General features: G+C 43.2%; 1 protein-coding gene across 1 annotated transcript; it reads left to right on the top strand.

Annotated features, from left to right (window-relative positions):
• The first annotated feature begins 1,174 nt into the window (after nt 1-1,174).
• On the top strand, nt 1,175-15,907 carry arsj (arylsulfatase family, member J). Its single transcript, XM_061031296.1, has 2 exons — nt 1,175-1,855; nt 12,185-15,907. Exons 1-2 carry the CDS (start codon nt 1,545-1,547, stop codon nt 13,581-13,583), a joined length of 1,710 nt encoding a protein of 569 aa, XP_060887279.1. The 5' UTR covers nt 1,175-1,544; the 3' UTR covers nt 13,584-15,907.
• Nucleotides 15,908-16,922: the final 1,015 nt, after the last annotated feature.

Here is a 16,922-nt window from a genome sequence, read left to right as displayed (position 1 = left end):
AAGCTGTGTTTGCTGAGTGGATGTTCTTGCGGCCCACACATCACTCATCCCCTGTGTACTTTCATTTCAACAAGATGTGAAATGTATCTCCCCTGGTCTGTTTTTCTAATGTCTGCGCCTTTTCTCCAGGGCCGACACATAAATCAAATGCCCGGCTTCAGGAGCGTAAATCCAGAAAAGAAAAACAAAAATGCTCTATACCACCGAGGAGCTGCAGGGAAAACAGCTCCAACGCAATGTGTAACCCAGCCAGCACTGACCCTCAGTCGGAGTGTCAGTCAGAGATTGATGACCTGAGGTAAAGATGGTTATTGATAATGGCCGCTGATCTGATCCTGCATTCTTGATTTGTTACTACCTGTTGTGGCAACAGCAGCTCAAAGCATCAGTGTAGCCAATCCCATTCAAATATCATGAAGCACATTTAAAGGTTGACCAAAGAGTTGTACAATCAATCACAAAAACACAATAAAGCCCCGTTTGCACCAAGCGGTCCGGCTCAGCTCGGTACCCATTTATTGGCTTTTCCACCGTCAAATTTTTGGAATGGAACCAAAAGAAGGGATCCGTACCGTCCTACTATTTTGGTACCCTTCTGTTGGGGTGCCAATGATACCGATCCGAGGGTCCCTTTTAAAAACCCTGATCCACCAAGCAGTCCGGTTTGGTTCTGTACAGTTCTGTACAGTAAACCCTGACCTTGTTTGCGATTCCACAGCAAACTGTACCCTTATTTGGTAAGCGGACTGTAAGCCAGATGGAGATAGCCGCGTCAGCTATGTAATAGTGTGACATCATCCCAACGCAGTGTAGCCATGATTTTGCAGATTTCCAGCAAGTATTCTTGCAGTAAGGTGATGAGGGATGAGGTCACTTTTGGAATACATATATTATACATAGCAGTATAGCCTTAATTTTTGTTGAGCAAAACTTGTATTTAATGAATAAATGTGGCTTTGATTATGAACACAGAAAGCCATATGCTGTTTGTTTGAAGGGTTTCCTTCGAGGAGGATATTTCCGAGTTGCCCTTGAACGCACCGTCACTTGTGTGTAGTTGTGGGAGCTGCACGGAGCGGAGGACGTACACATGGAGCTGCCTCCTCCTCCTCCTCCTCCTCTCAGACACGATCCAGTGTTTGCTGTGAGTCTTCAGTGAGCTCTGAGAGTTTGACAGGATGGAGGACATCTGCTGCTGTGAACTCAGTGCACCGGCTGCTGCTGCTGCTTCTTCACTGTTTGCTTCAGCTGTGGAAACTCTGCGCTGCGTCTTTTGACCAAAACCTCACAGTGGGAGGATGACAGAGTGAATGCTGAGACAAACATTTAGGTTTTTTTTTTTTAACTTGTGCAGGTGTAGAAGACGCAGACGTTTTTCCTCAAACCGTGAACCTGCCTGCAGAGGAGAAGAGGACTGAACACGATGCGAACCCGATCTCCAAGCGCCTCTGCACCCCCTGAACATGTGCAGCGCGCTCCGGCCCGCACACACCGGCGCACCGAGCAGCAGTGACCGCGCCTGGAGCTCCGAGTCCGGCTGAAACATGTTCATTTTGTGGGTCCCGCTGAGTTTGTTCCTCAGCTTCATCATTTCCCAGACGTGGAGCGTTCAGTTGTCGTGGGAAAACTGGAACGCGGAGCAGCGGAACCGGGCGAACGAGTTCGAGAAGACGAGCTCTCAGCCGCACATCGTGTTCATCCTGGTGGATGATCAGGGCTTCCGGGATGTCGGGTACCACGGGTCAGAGATCAAAACCCCGACTCTGGACCGGCTCGCAGCGCAGGGAGTCAAACTGGAGAATTATTACGTGCAGCCTCTCTGCAGCCCGTCCAGGAGCCAACTCATGACCGGCAGGTACGGTGCAAGCAAGGTTCCCCAAACTCTCATCCTTAAAGCTAAACTTTATAATTTAATTAAATTCATTATAATGACATCAGTACGTCTCTCATGCACCTTCAAACATCATTTTTAATCAAGTAGAAACGCTTTGAATCCCCAGAGGCAGCGATATTGTGTGCATCAGAATTAAGTAATGAATTAAAATATGTTGCCAAAAGTTAAACAGTTATTCCAGTGGTTCTCAACTGGTGGGTCGGGACCCGAAAATGGGTCGCAAAGCCATTTTTTTCAGTGGGTCTCAAATATGTGCCTGAAAAAAACAAACATGTTTATAAAGACAATGAAGCGCTTTTTAAACAAGTTTGTTTTGTTCTGTTTCTTTCTTCTGTCACATTTTTTTTTTTAACCGTCCTGAGGTTCAGACTGCACAACTTTTTATTAAATGAATCTGATTGGTTGAAATGTATTGGACACAATTTCAGTCGCGCTGAGATCTAAAAGCGTGACATGCGCCGCTTCGGTAGCACCGGCATCATGCCACTGGTATTCATGGCATGCCGGTATTTAGTGTGACTTTAACTTTACAGACGTGTCATAATGTCTGATGTCCACTAAACCTCCTTTAATCCACAGACAAACTTTGCTTCTTCTCTGCAGAACGTGCATAAGAAACTTCATATTTCAAGACCTAAAAACCTTCAGCCCACAGTGTACCTTAATGCCTCTAACTACATTATTCTTCCTGTTTGCAGCCACACATCTGGTGACTATTTATCCATAAATAAAAGACATGATTATGAGGCAGAGCTGTCTCAGTTCTCCCTGACAGGGGGGCTCCAGCTGTTTCCAAATGAGGGGGCAGCAGGCATCTGTAAAGAGATATTAGAGGGCGAGATACAGTCTCACAGGGGGTCAGTCGTGGTCTGGCTTTGTAGTTTGCTAACAGTACGTTTCACATCAGCAGTTTCCCCTTTTTGTACAAGAAGCTCTGCAGGGTCCCCCCCCCCCCCCCCCTCCTCCTCCTCCTCCATCTGTTCCCCTCCTCAGCTAAAAGGAGGAGGCCTGCTGGGCACCACAGTTTTCTTGGCAGGAGTCCGAGAAGATAATGAGGAAAGTGCGACCACCTCTTGGTTCCTCTGCTCTGACTGGAGCTGAAAAGTTAGCGCACATGCACGCTGAAATGTAGGTGTAGATTTGAGAATGGCTCATCGTTGAGGAGTGTGTGTGCTTGTGTTTGAACATCATCAGCTGTGTGTGTCAGCTGGATGATCTCCACTCAGAACTAAGTTAGAGATAGTTTCTTCTTGCACAGACATGTAGAAGCAGAAATCAGTCTGAAGTACGGGCCTGTGTCCACCTGACCTGCCGTTTCTTATCAGAGTGCCAGCTTCTTTTTGTATTGCTCCCAATGAAGAGAGAGAACGTGCAGCAGCAGGCGACCTACTGGAGAAAAGACGCAGCGCCCAGCGTCCTTTTTGTGAGCGCTCCGGCTTTTTAGTTCGCCTGCTCAGACCGCTTCTAGTCAAAAATCTTTCAACTTTTCAGAAAGATGCTAAGAGCTTCCACGCCGACGGCTGTGACTGTTTGTCTTCATCTGATTGCTACATTAAATTCTTCTTCTATGGATTTAAAAATGTCTTCCATCCTTCTCTTCCTCATCTCGCCATTGTTTTCTTTCTTTCTTTGACCACACAAACCTTTTAATTAAGCCTACTCTCGCAGACCGTCCAGAGTTCAGGGATGGACCCTCCGTTTTTTTTTTCCTGGAAATGTTGACCTCAAACTCGACAACTTCTGCAAATCCTACCGCCTGTAATCAGCGGGTCATAGAAAGCGACTTTGTTTGTCGTCCATGTAAAATGTCTCAGATGAAACCTTTAACGTGGATTGAAATGGTTAATCAGATTAAGAGCGTGAAGATAAAACCGTGCCGTCATCGTTACAGAAGCAGTCGTGAGCAGCTGCTGTTGGAACCGCAGCAAAAAGCACTTTCAAGCACTTCCAGGAACACGAGCAGATCTCCACGCCGTCCGTCTCCTGGGAAACTCTCGGCATCAGAAAAAAAAAAACCTCTCTGTTTTTTTCTTTAAGCTGCTCTGATGAGATTAGAGGCTTAGAGTCGGACATTTCTTTCATCTTCAGGGTTGTTTTGCCCTGAAACTTTCCTCGTCCTCCTGCTGGTCGGCACTGATCAGAGAGCTGGACCTGCTGAGGCGAGGGCAAAGGTCACACGGACCAAAATGTCAGATGTGTTATTAGAAACTTTAATATGACAGAGTGAACTATGAGCCAGTATTTTCTAAACCTTACTCCCTGTTTTGGTTCCTTTGTAATTAAGTGAAGACCCGTCTGAGGTGTCAGAGATGAATGTTGCAGATCTTAAGAGCCGTGTCAGCGTACCTGTCCAGACAAATCCAGCATGTGGACTTTTCCTGCCACATTCCTTCTGTCAGCTCTTTTTATCAGAAACTGAATCTCTAACCTTTTTGACTTCTTCTCTTGACTCGTGGTCGGCTACACACCTGAAGACAAAGACTTAAAGTAGTGAGCAAATTGGAGCTGGTTTCATTTTACATTGCAGAGACGATACACATGGTCTTCATTTCATTTTCATTTTGTCAACCTCATGCAGTTTCTTCTGCTTTCTGCAGGTGTTGCAGGCTTTTAAAAACAGCAGGCCGCCACAAGGGGTTTGTTCTTTCCTTAATCTCGTTAAAGAAAATCCTTATGGAAAATGATCTGAGTAAAAAGGCTTTGTTCTTTTTGCAACAGGGTTCTAAAGGCTTCTGTCTTCTTTGAAGATGATTAGGGCTCTAAGAAACCAGAGGAAGACGCTCTTTGCTCATTGTTTACAGACACGTCACAACTTAGGACCTGAAAATGGAATTTGACATCCCATGACCAGACTGTCATCTGTACTAACATGCACATGTCTGTTTAGGGATTCATAGAAGACTCAATTAGAGCCGGACCGATTTATCTGCCAGCTGATAATATCGACCGATATAATCATATCCAGTCCGCAAAAGGAACACCCCACAAGAAGCAGCTGAAATGTCTCTGATCACAGACTCTTTTGGATCAATATGTTCTGTTTATTTAGCAAAATAAGATAAGATGAGAAGCCGTGCACAGTTTTTTGTGCACACAGTTTTAAATCTGTCATCAGTTCTTTGACTAATTGACTCACACTACCTTTTAGCTCAGGTTGGACAGATTCTGTGGATAAGAAGCATTTCCATATACTCCGAAAAATGGCACCAAAATAGGCAAAATAACAAGCTAGTCACTGCGGACACTTTCTGTTGCAGAGTAAAGTTGCATTCATTCTTGTTAAGCAAATCAGTCTCCTATATCGCTGAATGATCTGTTACTTCAACAAACCAAAAAAAGAAGAATGCATTGTGGGAGCGGACCTCAAACAAAGATGGCTTCTTTATTCCAAACGAGCTCCTCTGTCATCCTTGAACACAGCGCTCTTATATTAAAGCCCACAGGATTCGAATCTGGTCAAAACCACACGGAGAGTGGGGTCGCTTATTTGCTCGAAGCAGCTTTCTTTTTTTTTTCACTCCGTCTCCTACTTATTCACGCTCTGCATCTGTCCACACTTATCTCAAACCCGTCTTAGCCTCTCAGTCACCCGCTCCTTGTTGTTTCAGTTATCTTTCACCTCCTTCTTTACCCTTCGCCCCTCTCCATTAGGAAGGTTTCTGGAGAAGTTCTGTTTGGGTTTGTTGACAAAGAAAAAAAGAGATTGGAAGAAGGAGAAAAGGTGAAGGTAGATAGTCGGAGAAAGCGAATGAAGAGCCTGCCGAGAGGACGTGCTAAGCAAGACGAACTACTCCCGGATCTGACTTTGATTAAATGCAGAGCTGCAGCGTCAAGGCTGCTTATTTGAACCATATGTGGGGAGGACGTGGACAGGGAATACAAGACAAGGCCCCGGTCTGGAGCAGCAGGTTTACTCGGGGAACCCTCCAGAACCTCGGTGGCTGCAGCAGCGGCCAGTGCACTTGTCTTGCGGGACTTGAGCGGTGATTTAAGTTTAATGGTGTGTGTGATTTGTTGGCCTTGTGGCTCAGCGGTTGTGCAAATAAACCCAAAGAGATAGCGTGATTAAAGCAGTGTTTGAGAACAGAACTCTGACTTCTACTCGAGGTATGCGGCAGGACTCTTTGGCAACACAAGATAAGGAATGCTGGGAGTATTTCGCTGCTAATAGGTGGATTGATCCATGCAGGATAAAGGTTGATATGTGTTTGACCTCTGAGTTTTTGGCCCCTGGGCGTCTACTAGGGTTGTCACCATACCAGATTTTGAATTGTCAATATGATACCATATCGATACCTGTTTGGATTCCACGGCAACAACAATACAAGTTCAAGGCTCCCAATATTGGGAAATGTATTGTTTTTGATAGGGATGGTTTTTTTTTTGCAAAGTGCTCTTGTCTTTGGAGTAATGTGTCCCAAAGAGAGTTCCCATAGCTGCCGTAAAGCAGTTGTTGTTGCTGTGATCCGGCTCGCTGTGCACATTTGGTATGTTGAATAAATCTGAAGCCGTGTCAGGAGAAGTTGCACCTCTGTATGTCGTTCATTATTTTCTGACTAAGTGTATGTGGTAAAGCAAACCTCATTAAACGCTAACTGAGTGGAACTTTGTTTGCTACATTTTTTTTTAAAACTGCACATGCACGGGTGCCCAAATAGTGAACCGCTACTTAGATAATAACGTCAAAGAGTTCCTCAGTACTCCATGACCAAAAATGGCAAGCAAACTCCTGCACACTGTCCAAATTGCACAAATACATAGGCAATGTTACGTTACCAAAACATTGCCATTGTGTTTGTGTAATTTAAACAGTGTCTCGTCCTCTGCTCTGTCTGTTTGTAAGGGGCATGAAAGTATCTTTTGCTTCCTCCAAAACTACTTGAGAAACGTCGAGATCTTAAAAAGTATCAAGTGAATGGACACATGCTTCTCTCTCTGAACGTCTGTGTTGTTCTTAAGTTTCTGAACTATTTGACAGTTTTGATCATCAGAATAATGGAGATGATCTTATTTCCACACACATGCTAACAAAAAGAATTGAGCATGTTGACAGCCCTAGCTGCTGCTGCTGCCTTTTCATGCTCTGGTTACTTTAAAAGATCCAATAAATCAGTCACGTTGGACATGTGGAGGGACTGCAGGGTAGGAGGGAAGATCTCCAGAGGGCAGTAGTTACTGCTGTCATTATTTCAAGGCCTCGTAAATACTAAAGACCCAGAACTGTCCTTCAGGTGCCCCAAAAAACCTGTAAAATCGAGGCCTGGTCCTCTTGTGAACCCTTCGTACGTCGAAGAGAAACTACACAGGGATACTTTGGAAGTCTTTGCGCTCCACCTTGTGCCGTTCTCGTCACATCCTCGGGCAGGTTTGACTGATTTGTGGAGGGATCACAGGCTGCACTTAGCATGACATTCTCATTACACGGCTGTAACCTCTCGGTATGTGAACACCAGCGGACCTGCAGGAGCTGCAGAAGAAGGGGCTCTTCAGGGGTTGGAATCTTAAACCTGCACACATGAATGTCTTGATAAACTTGAACATGTACAGTATGTGGTCTCCATTATTCTCCCGTCTTTCCACTTTCTGGCTCAAATCATCCATTCTGTTCACTTCAACTTCTACAAGGTCTTTTTCTCTGTCCTGGCGTCAATTCAAAACGGTTTGACAAATAAAAATAAATGAAGGGAAAGCCAGATGTGGGAAAATGATCCTTGTGTAAACGGAAAGAACACAAAAGGAGATTGAAGATAATGGAGCGTGTACGTCCAGAACTCAATTTATAGACATTTATGTGCTCGTAGCTAGGCTGCAATCCTCATGTGATGTCGTGGGGGAAAGTGTATGAAGGCTTTATGGCAAAAGATATTCAAGTGGTCATTTTTCTTATGGTGATAGAAGTCTGAAGAAACTACAGAGTTAATTTATTAAACGAAAAATGAAGTTTATGAACACAAATTAAACACACAACAAATTATCACTAGGCCTTGATGGAAAGTGTGGAAAGACTAAGTAGCGCAACATTTAAAATGTACTCAACCTCCAACACATTTTTTCTGTATTTTTTGGATTTTGAAGCAAACGCATTTCATTCTGTCTTCAACACCAAAGGAACACCTTTCAATGTCAGGATAGGTTGTTTTTTGGTGTTAATGATGCTTTCTTATCCACAAACACATGTTTCCTTCATTCCCATCTCTTCTTGGTTCAATTCATTCTACTGTCGTCGCCTAATGACGGACCCACAATGCCCCCTCTATCCCGCAGAGTGCATGTTGCATGGTTGGGTTTCAGAGTTCCCCCTGCGTAGACCTCCGAGTGACAAGAAATTCTTCTCATCGCCTTATGAGACCAAGACCCCGGCCGCTGTGGTCTCATGCTGAATTCACGGACCTGACCTCAGTGAATAGAGGTATCAAATTTCAAATTGAGCCGTATCATTACCCTGATGAGTTAAGCATTTTAAAGGTCCTGGGAACCGGGATAGAAATCTGTGGGAATCCTCGTTGCCAAGTTGTAAACATTACAACTTCCTAACTGCGTTTTTAGTGACATCGAACCCAGATGGCAGTTTGTTTGAGTAAAGCGCAGCGTAGGACACACGGTATTATTTACCCAGAAAACAAACGGATTCATACAGAATGTCTTTGCCAACTCGCAAACTGCCTCTTGAATAAAAAAACAAAGGTCTGGTTATACAGCGGTCCTGGTTTCATGCAGAAACACACAGTCATTGCATAGATTGCTGCTATAAAGCTACCGCTATCATCATATAGCGTTTATCTGTACAGTCTGCTTATTAGTGTTTAAATTACCTTAAAGCCTTAAAGTGTTAATCGGGGTGTTATTAAGGTCGGAAATTGCACCTCATGCTATTTTGTCCCTTTAGGCTCACCGTAGATAGTCGTCCTCAGTGTCTCCCTGTAGTCTCAGTGATGTAAAAGAAGGACACTGCTGCATCTTTGAATGTCTCATTTCACTTTAACAAACTCTCAGACAGCTCAGCTGATGAGTCCAAAGTAATATCCACCTTATGACATCACACATTGACCTATGACATCACACATTGACCTACGTTACCGTTCCTTTGAGCTGTTTTTACCTCAGTTTGGGATCTCTAACCACTTCCTGTTTCTGGGCTTAACTTCCTGTCCTAACCTTCAGTCTACCAGAAGCTCCTTACTTTATTTCAAAATAAAAGCACACAGCAAGTAAAGTAGTCACAGCTTTAGACAGTACAAAAATAAAAACCTATCAAAAACTTTTAGAATCCCAAATAATGGAATTCCAAACACGCGGTTAACCAGTGAAATTCAGCGAAAGATTCATAAGTATGCAAATTAATAATGAAAAAATAATGCATACTCTTATGTAAGGAAACTGTAGTCTGTGGTGCGCAGGCTGGAGGGATGAAACCATTACCATCAAGGTTATGACTATTTCTTTTACAGTTTACGTGTGTTTTTTCCAAATATTAGGCGATATGTCCAAACTATGTAAATATTTCTATGAAAGGTCAAGTGTTGTTGTGATGCTCGGAAACGGTCGAAGAACAACAACCAATCTAAAGTCAAGAACCTAAATTACCTAATAGAGCCATGCTATCTTGGCAAAAAACTAGCCAGTCCATCGTTCCTCTAATTTCCAATTCCCTCTTCACCAAATCACACTTGGCTTGCTCTTAGAAACTGTGTGCAACCAAGCCCAAAGTGTGTGTTCGAGCAGCCGTCATTTCTTAAAATATCTCTTTTGTGTGTGGGAAAGTGAACATTGGATTTCTCCCTCCATCACTCAAAGGTTAAGTAAACCTCACCAAGCTGAAACAGAAGCATCCATAAACCTGCAGAAATACAAGCTGATGGTCTGTCCAGCTGTGCTACAGGCCTGGTAGTTAGGATGGGGATTTGAAGTTGCAGTCTGTGATTTAATGGGAGTATGTGTACTGTTCTCTGTATTGTTTCTGTTCAGGAGGTTTGGAGTTGTAAATCTTTGTCTTTATTGCTTTGTTTGGAACGCTGCACCCGCCATTCGGTGGTGTAACCCTTATAGGACTCACATTCCCAAGGGGTAAAGGAGCTTTTGCTCGCCCTGACCACCTCCTGGATCTCCTCCAGCTGAGTCCTGCTCTGTTGAAACTTAAACCAGACTCTAATTTTCCCTCCCTGTCCCTGGTGACAGCTCGACGGCACACCGCTAACCTCAGGAGGGAGCAGGGGAGGGTCAAAAAGAGAGGAGACTGGGGAAGAGGCATCTGGCGGCACCAGTTCCCAGGTGTGTTGCTTTCACTCAAAGCAATCAGACAGAAATGAAATCAGAGCTTCTAAGAGATTCATCCAAAGTCCCAGCTGGGTTTCCTCTCTGTGGGCCAACAACACAGCCAGTCACAATCTCAATGATCATAAAGTTGGCTCGGCTGTTTGAAAATCAGACCTCTAATCCCACAGATCTGTTTTAATCGATTTCATTTAAAGCTGCAGTAAGTAACCCACTCAGTACAAGCTATCCTTTGAAAAAGATATCAGAGCTGCTAGAAGTTCGTCACAGGTCCAACTTATTTTTCACATGCTTGGAAATAGATCCAAAAAACTGGTTGAAGACCTTCATAATCCCAATTGGCCTGATCCAAATTTTTCAGAGAAAAGTTAAAGTAAGCCGTAATGCCTTGATACACTTGTGTTATTAGACATAAGCTAACTCTGGCAGCAGCCTGACGAGCCCCCAGTGAATATTTGTAGTATCAACAGTAGCCAACATAGTCTCTAGTTGTAAAAATTGTTTATGAAGGGATCATTTTGTTCCAAAAACATGAAATCAAATTGGAAACAGGCTGATTAAATTGGAACAATTACCACTGAAGTAAAACAATTGTATGAGGACAAGCCTTCAACTGTACTGCACCTTATTGCAAAAAAAATAAATCTGATGAAGATGAAGAAACCTTGGAGACACAGCGGTCAATAGGACGGCAGGAGGTAGCGCAGTACGTCTCCTGCAGTGATCTTCTCCTTTGCACACAAAATCTTGGCTGTCTGTTACTCAGTTGACAAAGAGTCATTATTTAAATCAGGACAAAATACAAAAGAACATAGAAAGTTTGACACCCTCTACTGAGTAGCAATTTAGTTGTCATGTTGAACTTACAGGCTACTCGAAGGTAACAGCAAATATTGTTCTGCCTTTGTGTGGCTCATCAAGTAAGCTTTTACATCATTCTGTGAACATAATGATCACCAGCTTTCTTGAAAAATGTCCAAGTGTTGAGTTATTGATGATGTGGTGGTTTGGGAAAGGGAGAGTTTTGAAACACTTAATGGGTGGAGACCGTTTATTTAGCATTATGATTCATCAACAAATCTGTTAAATGCCTGCAGATATAGTTCTGTAGTCATTTATTTCTAAGTGGCAATAAAAGTGTCGTCACGCTAACTTCTGGGTACTTTTAACCCTCTGTTACCGCCTAAAGCAACTTAAGTTTACGGTTTTATCAAAAGGCATTTAAAAAAAAATGATATCAAATGTCTGAAACACACAGTGTCCGTCCTTCAATCATCAATAGTGCTGTGTTAAGCATCACTGGCTCCAGGTCACAACTCTGTTTCCTGTCAGGTCTTGAGTGACAGGTCTTCTGTGTTTGCTCCCGGCCTTCTCCCCCACCACAAGTAACCACAGAAACCCTTACCCCTATCCCACCTCCTGTCCCTGCTCTGGTAGATGTTAGATTAACACACGCTTTCTAAAAGGCCTATAAGAACTCTTCTGTCCGCTCAAAGTGTTTGCTTTAGTCTTGGTACAATATAATTATGAGTGCAGACAGATTTATCAGTGTGCATTAGAAATACTTCTGTCTGCCACTGAAACAACTTATTGTTTTCAAATGATCAGTGTGAGGAGTCCTTTAAGGTGGAAAAGATCCTCAGTTTTTATATTGGCAGCCTTTCAGTATTCAGATTATTTTATTAGTGTCCAGGGCCAGCAGGGCACATGATCCCATCTGGACTAGTTTTTTAGGTTATTGCACAACTTGATTGTTTGCATCAAGATGAAGAGAAAGAGTTTTAGCAGACAAAAGGTTTTGATTGATTGATTGATTGAATACATTTATTTCAGACATATCAAATAAAATCAAAGGTCAAATAAATCTGCAAAAAAAAACACAGTAGTATAAACGGTATACTTGAAACAATCAGAATTCCTAAGGTATTTACGACAGGAAGCCCAGCTTTCATCAAAGGTTAGCATTTCTTGCGGTTCGTCTCCCCATCTTACTGGATGTGTTCTGTTTTTGTTTTATAGGTATCAGATCCACACAGGCCTTCAGCACTCCATCATCCGAGCTACCCAGCCCAACTGCCTCCCCCTGGAAAATGTCACCCTGCCCTTGAAGCTCAAGCAAGCGGGATACTCCACCCACATGGTTGGCAAGTGGCACTTGGGCTTCTACAAACGTGGCTGCATGCCCACCCAGCGCGGCTTCGACACCTTTTTTGGCTCCCTACTAGGAAGCGGGGACTACTACAGTCACTATAAATGTGAAGGGCCTGGTATGTGTGGGTATGACTTGTATGAAGGGGAAGAGGCAGCTTGGGAGCAGGACCGTGGCATGTACTCAACTGTGATGTTTACTCGAAAGGCCATCAACATCTTAGCCAATCACAACCCTCGCAGACAGCCTTTGTTTCTCTACTTAGCCTATCAGGCGGTGCATTCTCCACTGCAGGTTCCTGCACGCTACCTCGAGCGCTACAAGGGTATTCCAAACCTGCATCGACGTAAATATGCTGCCATGGTCTCCTGCTTGGACGAAGCCATCCACAACCTCACGTTAGCGCTAAAACGCTACGGATACTATGACAACACAGTCATAGTGTACTCCTCAGATAATGGGGGCCAGCCATTATCAGGTGGAAGTAACTGGCCCCTGAGGGGAAGTAAAGCCACTTACTGGGAAGGAGGGATTAGGGCGGTGGGCTTTGTTCACAGTCCACTCTTGGTGAACAAAGGGACAAAGTGTCGATCTTTGGTACACATCACTGACTGGTTCCCCACATTGGTGACGCTGGGCGAGGGGACTCTAGACGAAGATCTAAATCTGGATGGGTATGATGTCTGGGAGGCCATCAGTGAAGGACGCCCATCTCCTCGTCAGGACATTCTCCACAACATTGATCCAATCTACATCAAAGCCAAGAACGGTTCATGGAAAGCCGGGTACGGGATATGGAACACTGCCGTTCAGGCTGCGATCCGGGTCGGTCATTGGAAGCTCCTGACGGGTGTCCCTGGTTACAGCGACTGGGTGCCACCTCAGACTTTTTCCAACCAGCGGTTAACCAATCGCTGGCATAATGAACGTGTTCGCTGGGACCGTGGTAAATCTGTCTGGCTCTTCAACATCACGGCTGACCCTTATGAAAGGGTGGACTTGTCTCAGCGTTACCCTCTCATAGTGAAGAAGATGCTATTGCGGCTAGCGCAATACAACAAGACTGCAGTGCCGGTACGCTACCCATCTAAAGACCTGCGCTCCAACCCTCAGTACAATGGAGGCGTTTGGGGACCATGGTACAAAGACTCAAAGGAGGAGCAGGAGGTGGATGAGAGATACAATTACTTGTTTAACAACCATCTTGGAAAAAGAAGGTGGAAAAATAAATCGATGAACAGAAAGTTGAAAAGGAAGGTAGAAGAATAACCTACCAGATGTTTGAAAGACTGTGAAAGACAGCTGTCTTTTTCTCAGGGATGGACACTTCCTGTTTTAGGATTGTCCTCTTCAGACTCTCCAACTCCAGTAGTTTGACCTTTACTGCAGTTTTTACTGTATTAGCAACAGTACAGGTGGACCTTTTTTAGATGCCTCAAGTAGAGCCCGACTGATATATCTGTAGGCCGATATTTTCAGCCGATAGTGGCCTATTAAAGATACATGGTTGTTGGCCTTTATGTTTCCTGATATCTGCCTCAGTAAAAATGTTTTCCTTAAGCCTGGCACACACTAAAAGATTTGAGAATCCGAATAGATGTGAGAGAGCCCACACTTGAAGACAGATCCTGATAGATTTAATGACCAAAAGAGCACACACTTAACAGATTAATTCACCAGCAACCGGAGTCCTGACTCTCAAAACTCAAAATCCAATTAAATGTGAATTTAGAGTAAATAAACATGGCCGACTATGGGGAGAAAGAGTCTGCCATAATTCACAAAAGAAAAAAGTATGGATGAAGCCGTGAGATGGCGTGAACATGAGCTGTACATCTTAGTAAAAGTTGATTTGCTGAGGCCGTAGTGCTTCCTTCATCAGTGCTTCAGTCTCGCTTCTCAGTTCACAGAGTGCGGGCCCTGCTGTCCTCGGGGTTCCCCCCGCACAACAAGAGATCGAATCATAAATGTTAAACATGTTCAATATTTTCGGGTGCAGCCACGCTGTTCTTCCGAGCAGATCGGATCACTCTTAACAGACCTCACCCTACAGGAAAAAAAAGAGAAACTTTAGAGACATCAAAAAACATCAGGATTTGTCAGAATTGTTTTGTCAGAGGGCCCATCAGAGCTGGACAGCCCACACAGTCCCTTGTATAGTCAAATTAGTTCAAATTGTGGATTTTCGCAACAATTTAGAACTAACTCAGAAAGTGTGCTGTCCAGCTCTGATGTGACTTCTGACAAAAGTAAACAAAATCCTGATCTTTTTTTTCGTCAGATTATCCAGTAGGTTGCGGTCTGTTTAGAGTTATTCAGGGTTACTCATGATAGGAATACATGATATGATAAGACAACAAAATGATAAATCACAATATCTAACTCACTGAAGAATATAAAATGCCCATAAAAAAGGTTGAATGCAGGATTAAAGACAGGGTTGGTAATTTTTTAAAACTAGCATGATTTTGAAAGTAGCATTCCCTCAGTGCTGCGTCTGCAACCGCCCCCTCCCCTCTGTGCTCCCTCAAAAGCCACGCCCCTCACTTTACATGCACAAGCGCCATTGGTCCAGAAGCAGACCTCAGCTCATGTTTTGAGTGTGGGCTAGTGCACGCATGGGGTAAATAACGAGCAGGGAGACAGGGAGGTTCATGATTGGTTCATCAGATTGGTACCTCATGGCAGACATTGGTTGAAGTTTTTAGAGGCTTACAACATGCTACAGATGACAGATTTTCTTTGTTCCTTTTTCAGAAAACATGAGTTATTAATTTCCGTCAGGACCTAAAGACAATTTCAACCAAAAGTGTTTCTGGAGGAAATGACCAACCCTGCCTTTAATGTATTAATTCACTGCAATTCTGTGTCATTTCACCCTCTTATCATGCTTCATCCTCTAGCTGTCATCTTCTCCTTCGTCCAGCTGATATACATATTTTAAAATATCAATATTGGAACCAAGCAGCCATTGGATGACCACATATCGATAATGTGAAATTGCCATATCAATAATTTGTCCCCCCCTTTATATCGGCTTTTATATCTGTAATCTGTGGTTTTTTTTCCTCATGACCATCAAACATCAGCGTACATCTTTTAAACACCTTTATCAGTCGGGCTCTAGCCGTCAGAACATTATGACATAACTCGCTCACACACTACTGTCATGCCCAGACACAACTGAAACCTCACGTTACTGCTCGGGGGCATTCAAAGAACGTTTATTTTTCTAGATCGTGTTGCATGCTTGAACTGTTGTCACCTTTTTGTAACGTTCCTGTAGATTCACGTCTCTATTAGTGTATAGAAATAAATCTTCCTCGACAGTTGCCATAAGTCTTGGTGACAGAGAAATAAAGTGAGACATAGTTCTAATGTGTTGATGATTGCAGCGATATGCAGTATATCATGCAAACAGATGTAGGATTTATGTGATGTGTGCGTTGATGTATGTTGGTTTTATAAGCACAGACTGTCTGAACCTTTTAGAATAACAGATTTTGTTCCCTCTCTTAGATGATGTCTGGTCTGGAACCAGGCCAACATGAATGTAAGACAAACTAACTGAATAAAAAAAACCCAGACGTAAAGCTTTTTGTCTCTTGCAATCTTTGAAACTCGGTCTGGTTTGCATTTTCATCCTGCACGTCCAGATTTCTTTCATTATGATGACAAAAAGTCCTCTTGTAGCTGGAACGTTTTCATATTTAAGAATCTGACACGCAGCCATGAGGCACATTTATTCATGGAAAATACAATAAAGACCTAATTGCTTTTCTTGCACTTGTTAAAAAATGCCTTCCTCCTCAGTCAGTGTACAGCACAGGAAGTCAGGATTAAGAAAAACAGAGACGTGGAACAATTTGCATGGAGGACACATAACTTACAATCTGTAAAAATACATTTCTCACATGTTGCTTGGCAGCCGTGTAAACAGTCCACAAACTTCCAAGCTTGAATTGTTGTTGATTAACTCGAACCATTTATACATTTTCCCAAGTTGATGGCTTGGTGTAATTTATTGACCAATTAGCAATTTTAATGACACTTAATGACTTCTAAAAATATGTTCCTTAAAGATTTAAAGCTTGTTAAAAATGGAACGTGTTCTGTTCTGTTCTTAACAGAGCTTGACTGATTGGTGGTTTGCTGATATCAAAGGTCGATATAAGGTGTTTACAGATCTGTGTGCATCGCTAAATATGGGTTCTTCCAATATGCGCTCATATTAATACTTCTAAACAGCGCTGATGCTACAAATAAGATCTGTGAAGATGAAACTGTTTAAAGTGATATTTGAGCAAAAAGTTGATGTGCAATATGTGAATATGTTTACAACTCGGAAACTTGTTTTTCCGATGTGTCCGACACCACATGAATGCACCATTGGTTTCCCTATCTGACCTGGAAGAGGCGGGACTGGTCTTAAAGGGCTTAGATGAGGTCGAAGGGCTAAGGAGGTCGGTTATGACCGGGGGAGCCAGGCCATTCATGGCTTTAAAAACAAACAGCAAAATCATAAAATCAATTATGAACCATAATGGGCCCAGTGAAGGGATGCATGAGATTAAAAATAAAAATAATTACGATTTACTTTTGATATTC

Source organism: Labrus mixtus, chromosome 23, assembly GCF_963584025.1.
Source record: "Labrus mixtus chromosome 23, fLabMix1.1, whole genome shotgun sequence".
NCBI lineage: Eukaryota > Metazoa > Chordata > Actinopteri > Labriformes > Labridae > Labrus > Labrus mixtus.
The sequence above is the reverse complement of the archived record's forward strand: the minus strand, read 5'-3'. Positions and strand labels throughout refer to the sequence as shown.

Excerpts from the sequence above, each read along its gene's own strand:
- arsj (XM_061031296.1), top strand. The coding sequence starts at position 1,545 with ATGTTCATTTTGTGGGTCCCGCTGAGTTTGTTCCTCAGCTTCATCATT. Across the intron at positions 1,856-12,184 it reads AGCCAACTCATGACCGGCAG|GTATCAGATCCACACAGGCC; the intron begins GTACGGTGCAAG and ends TTTGTTTTATAG.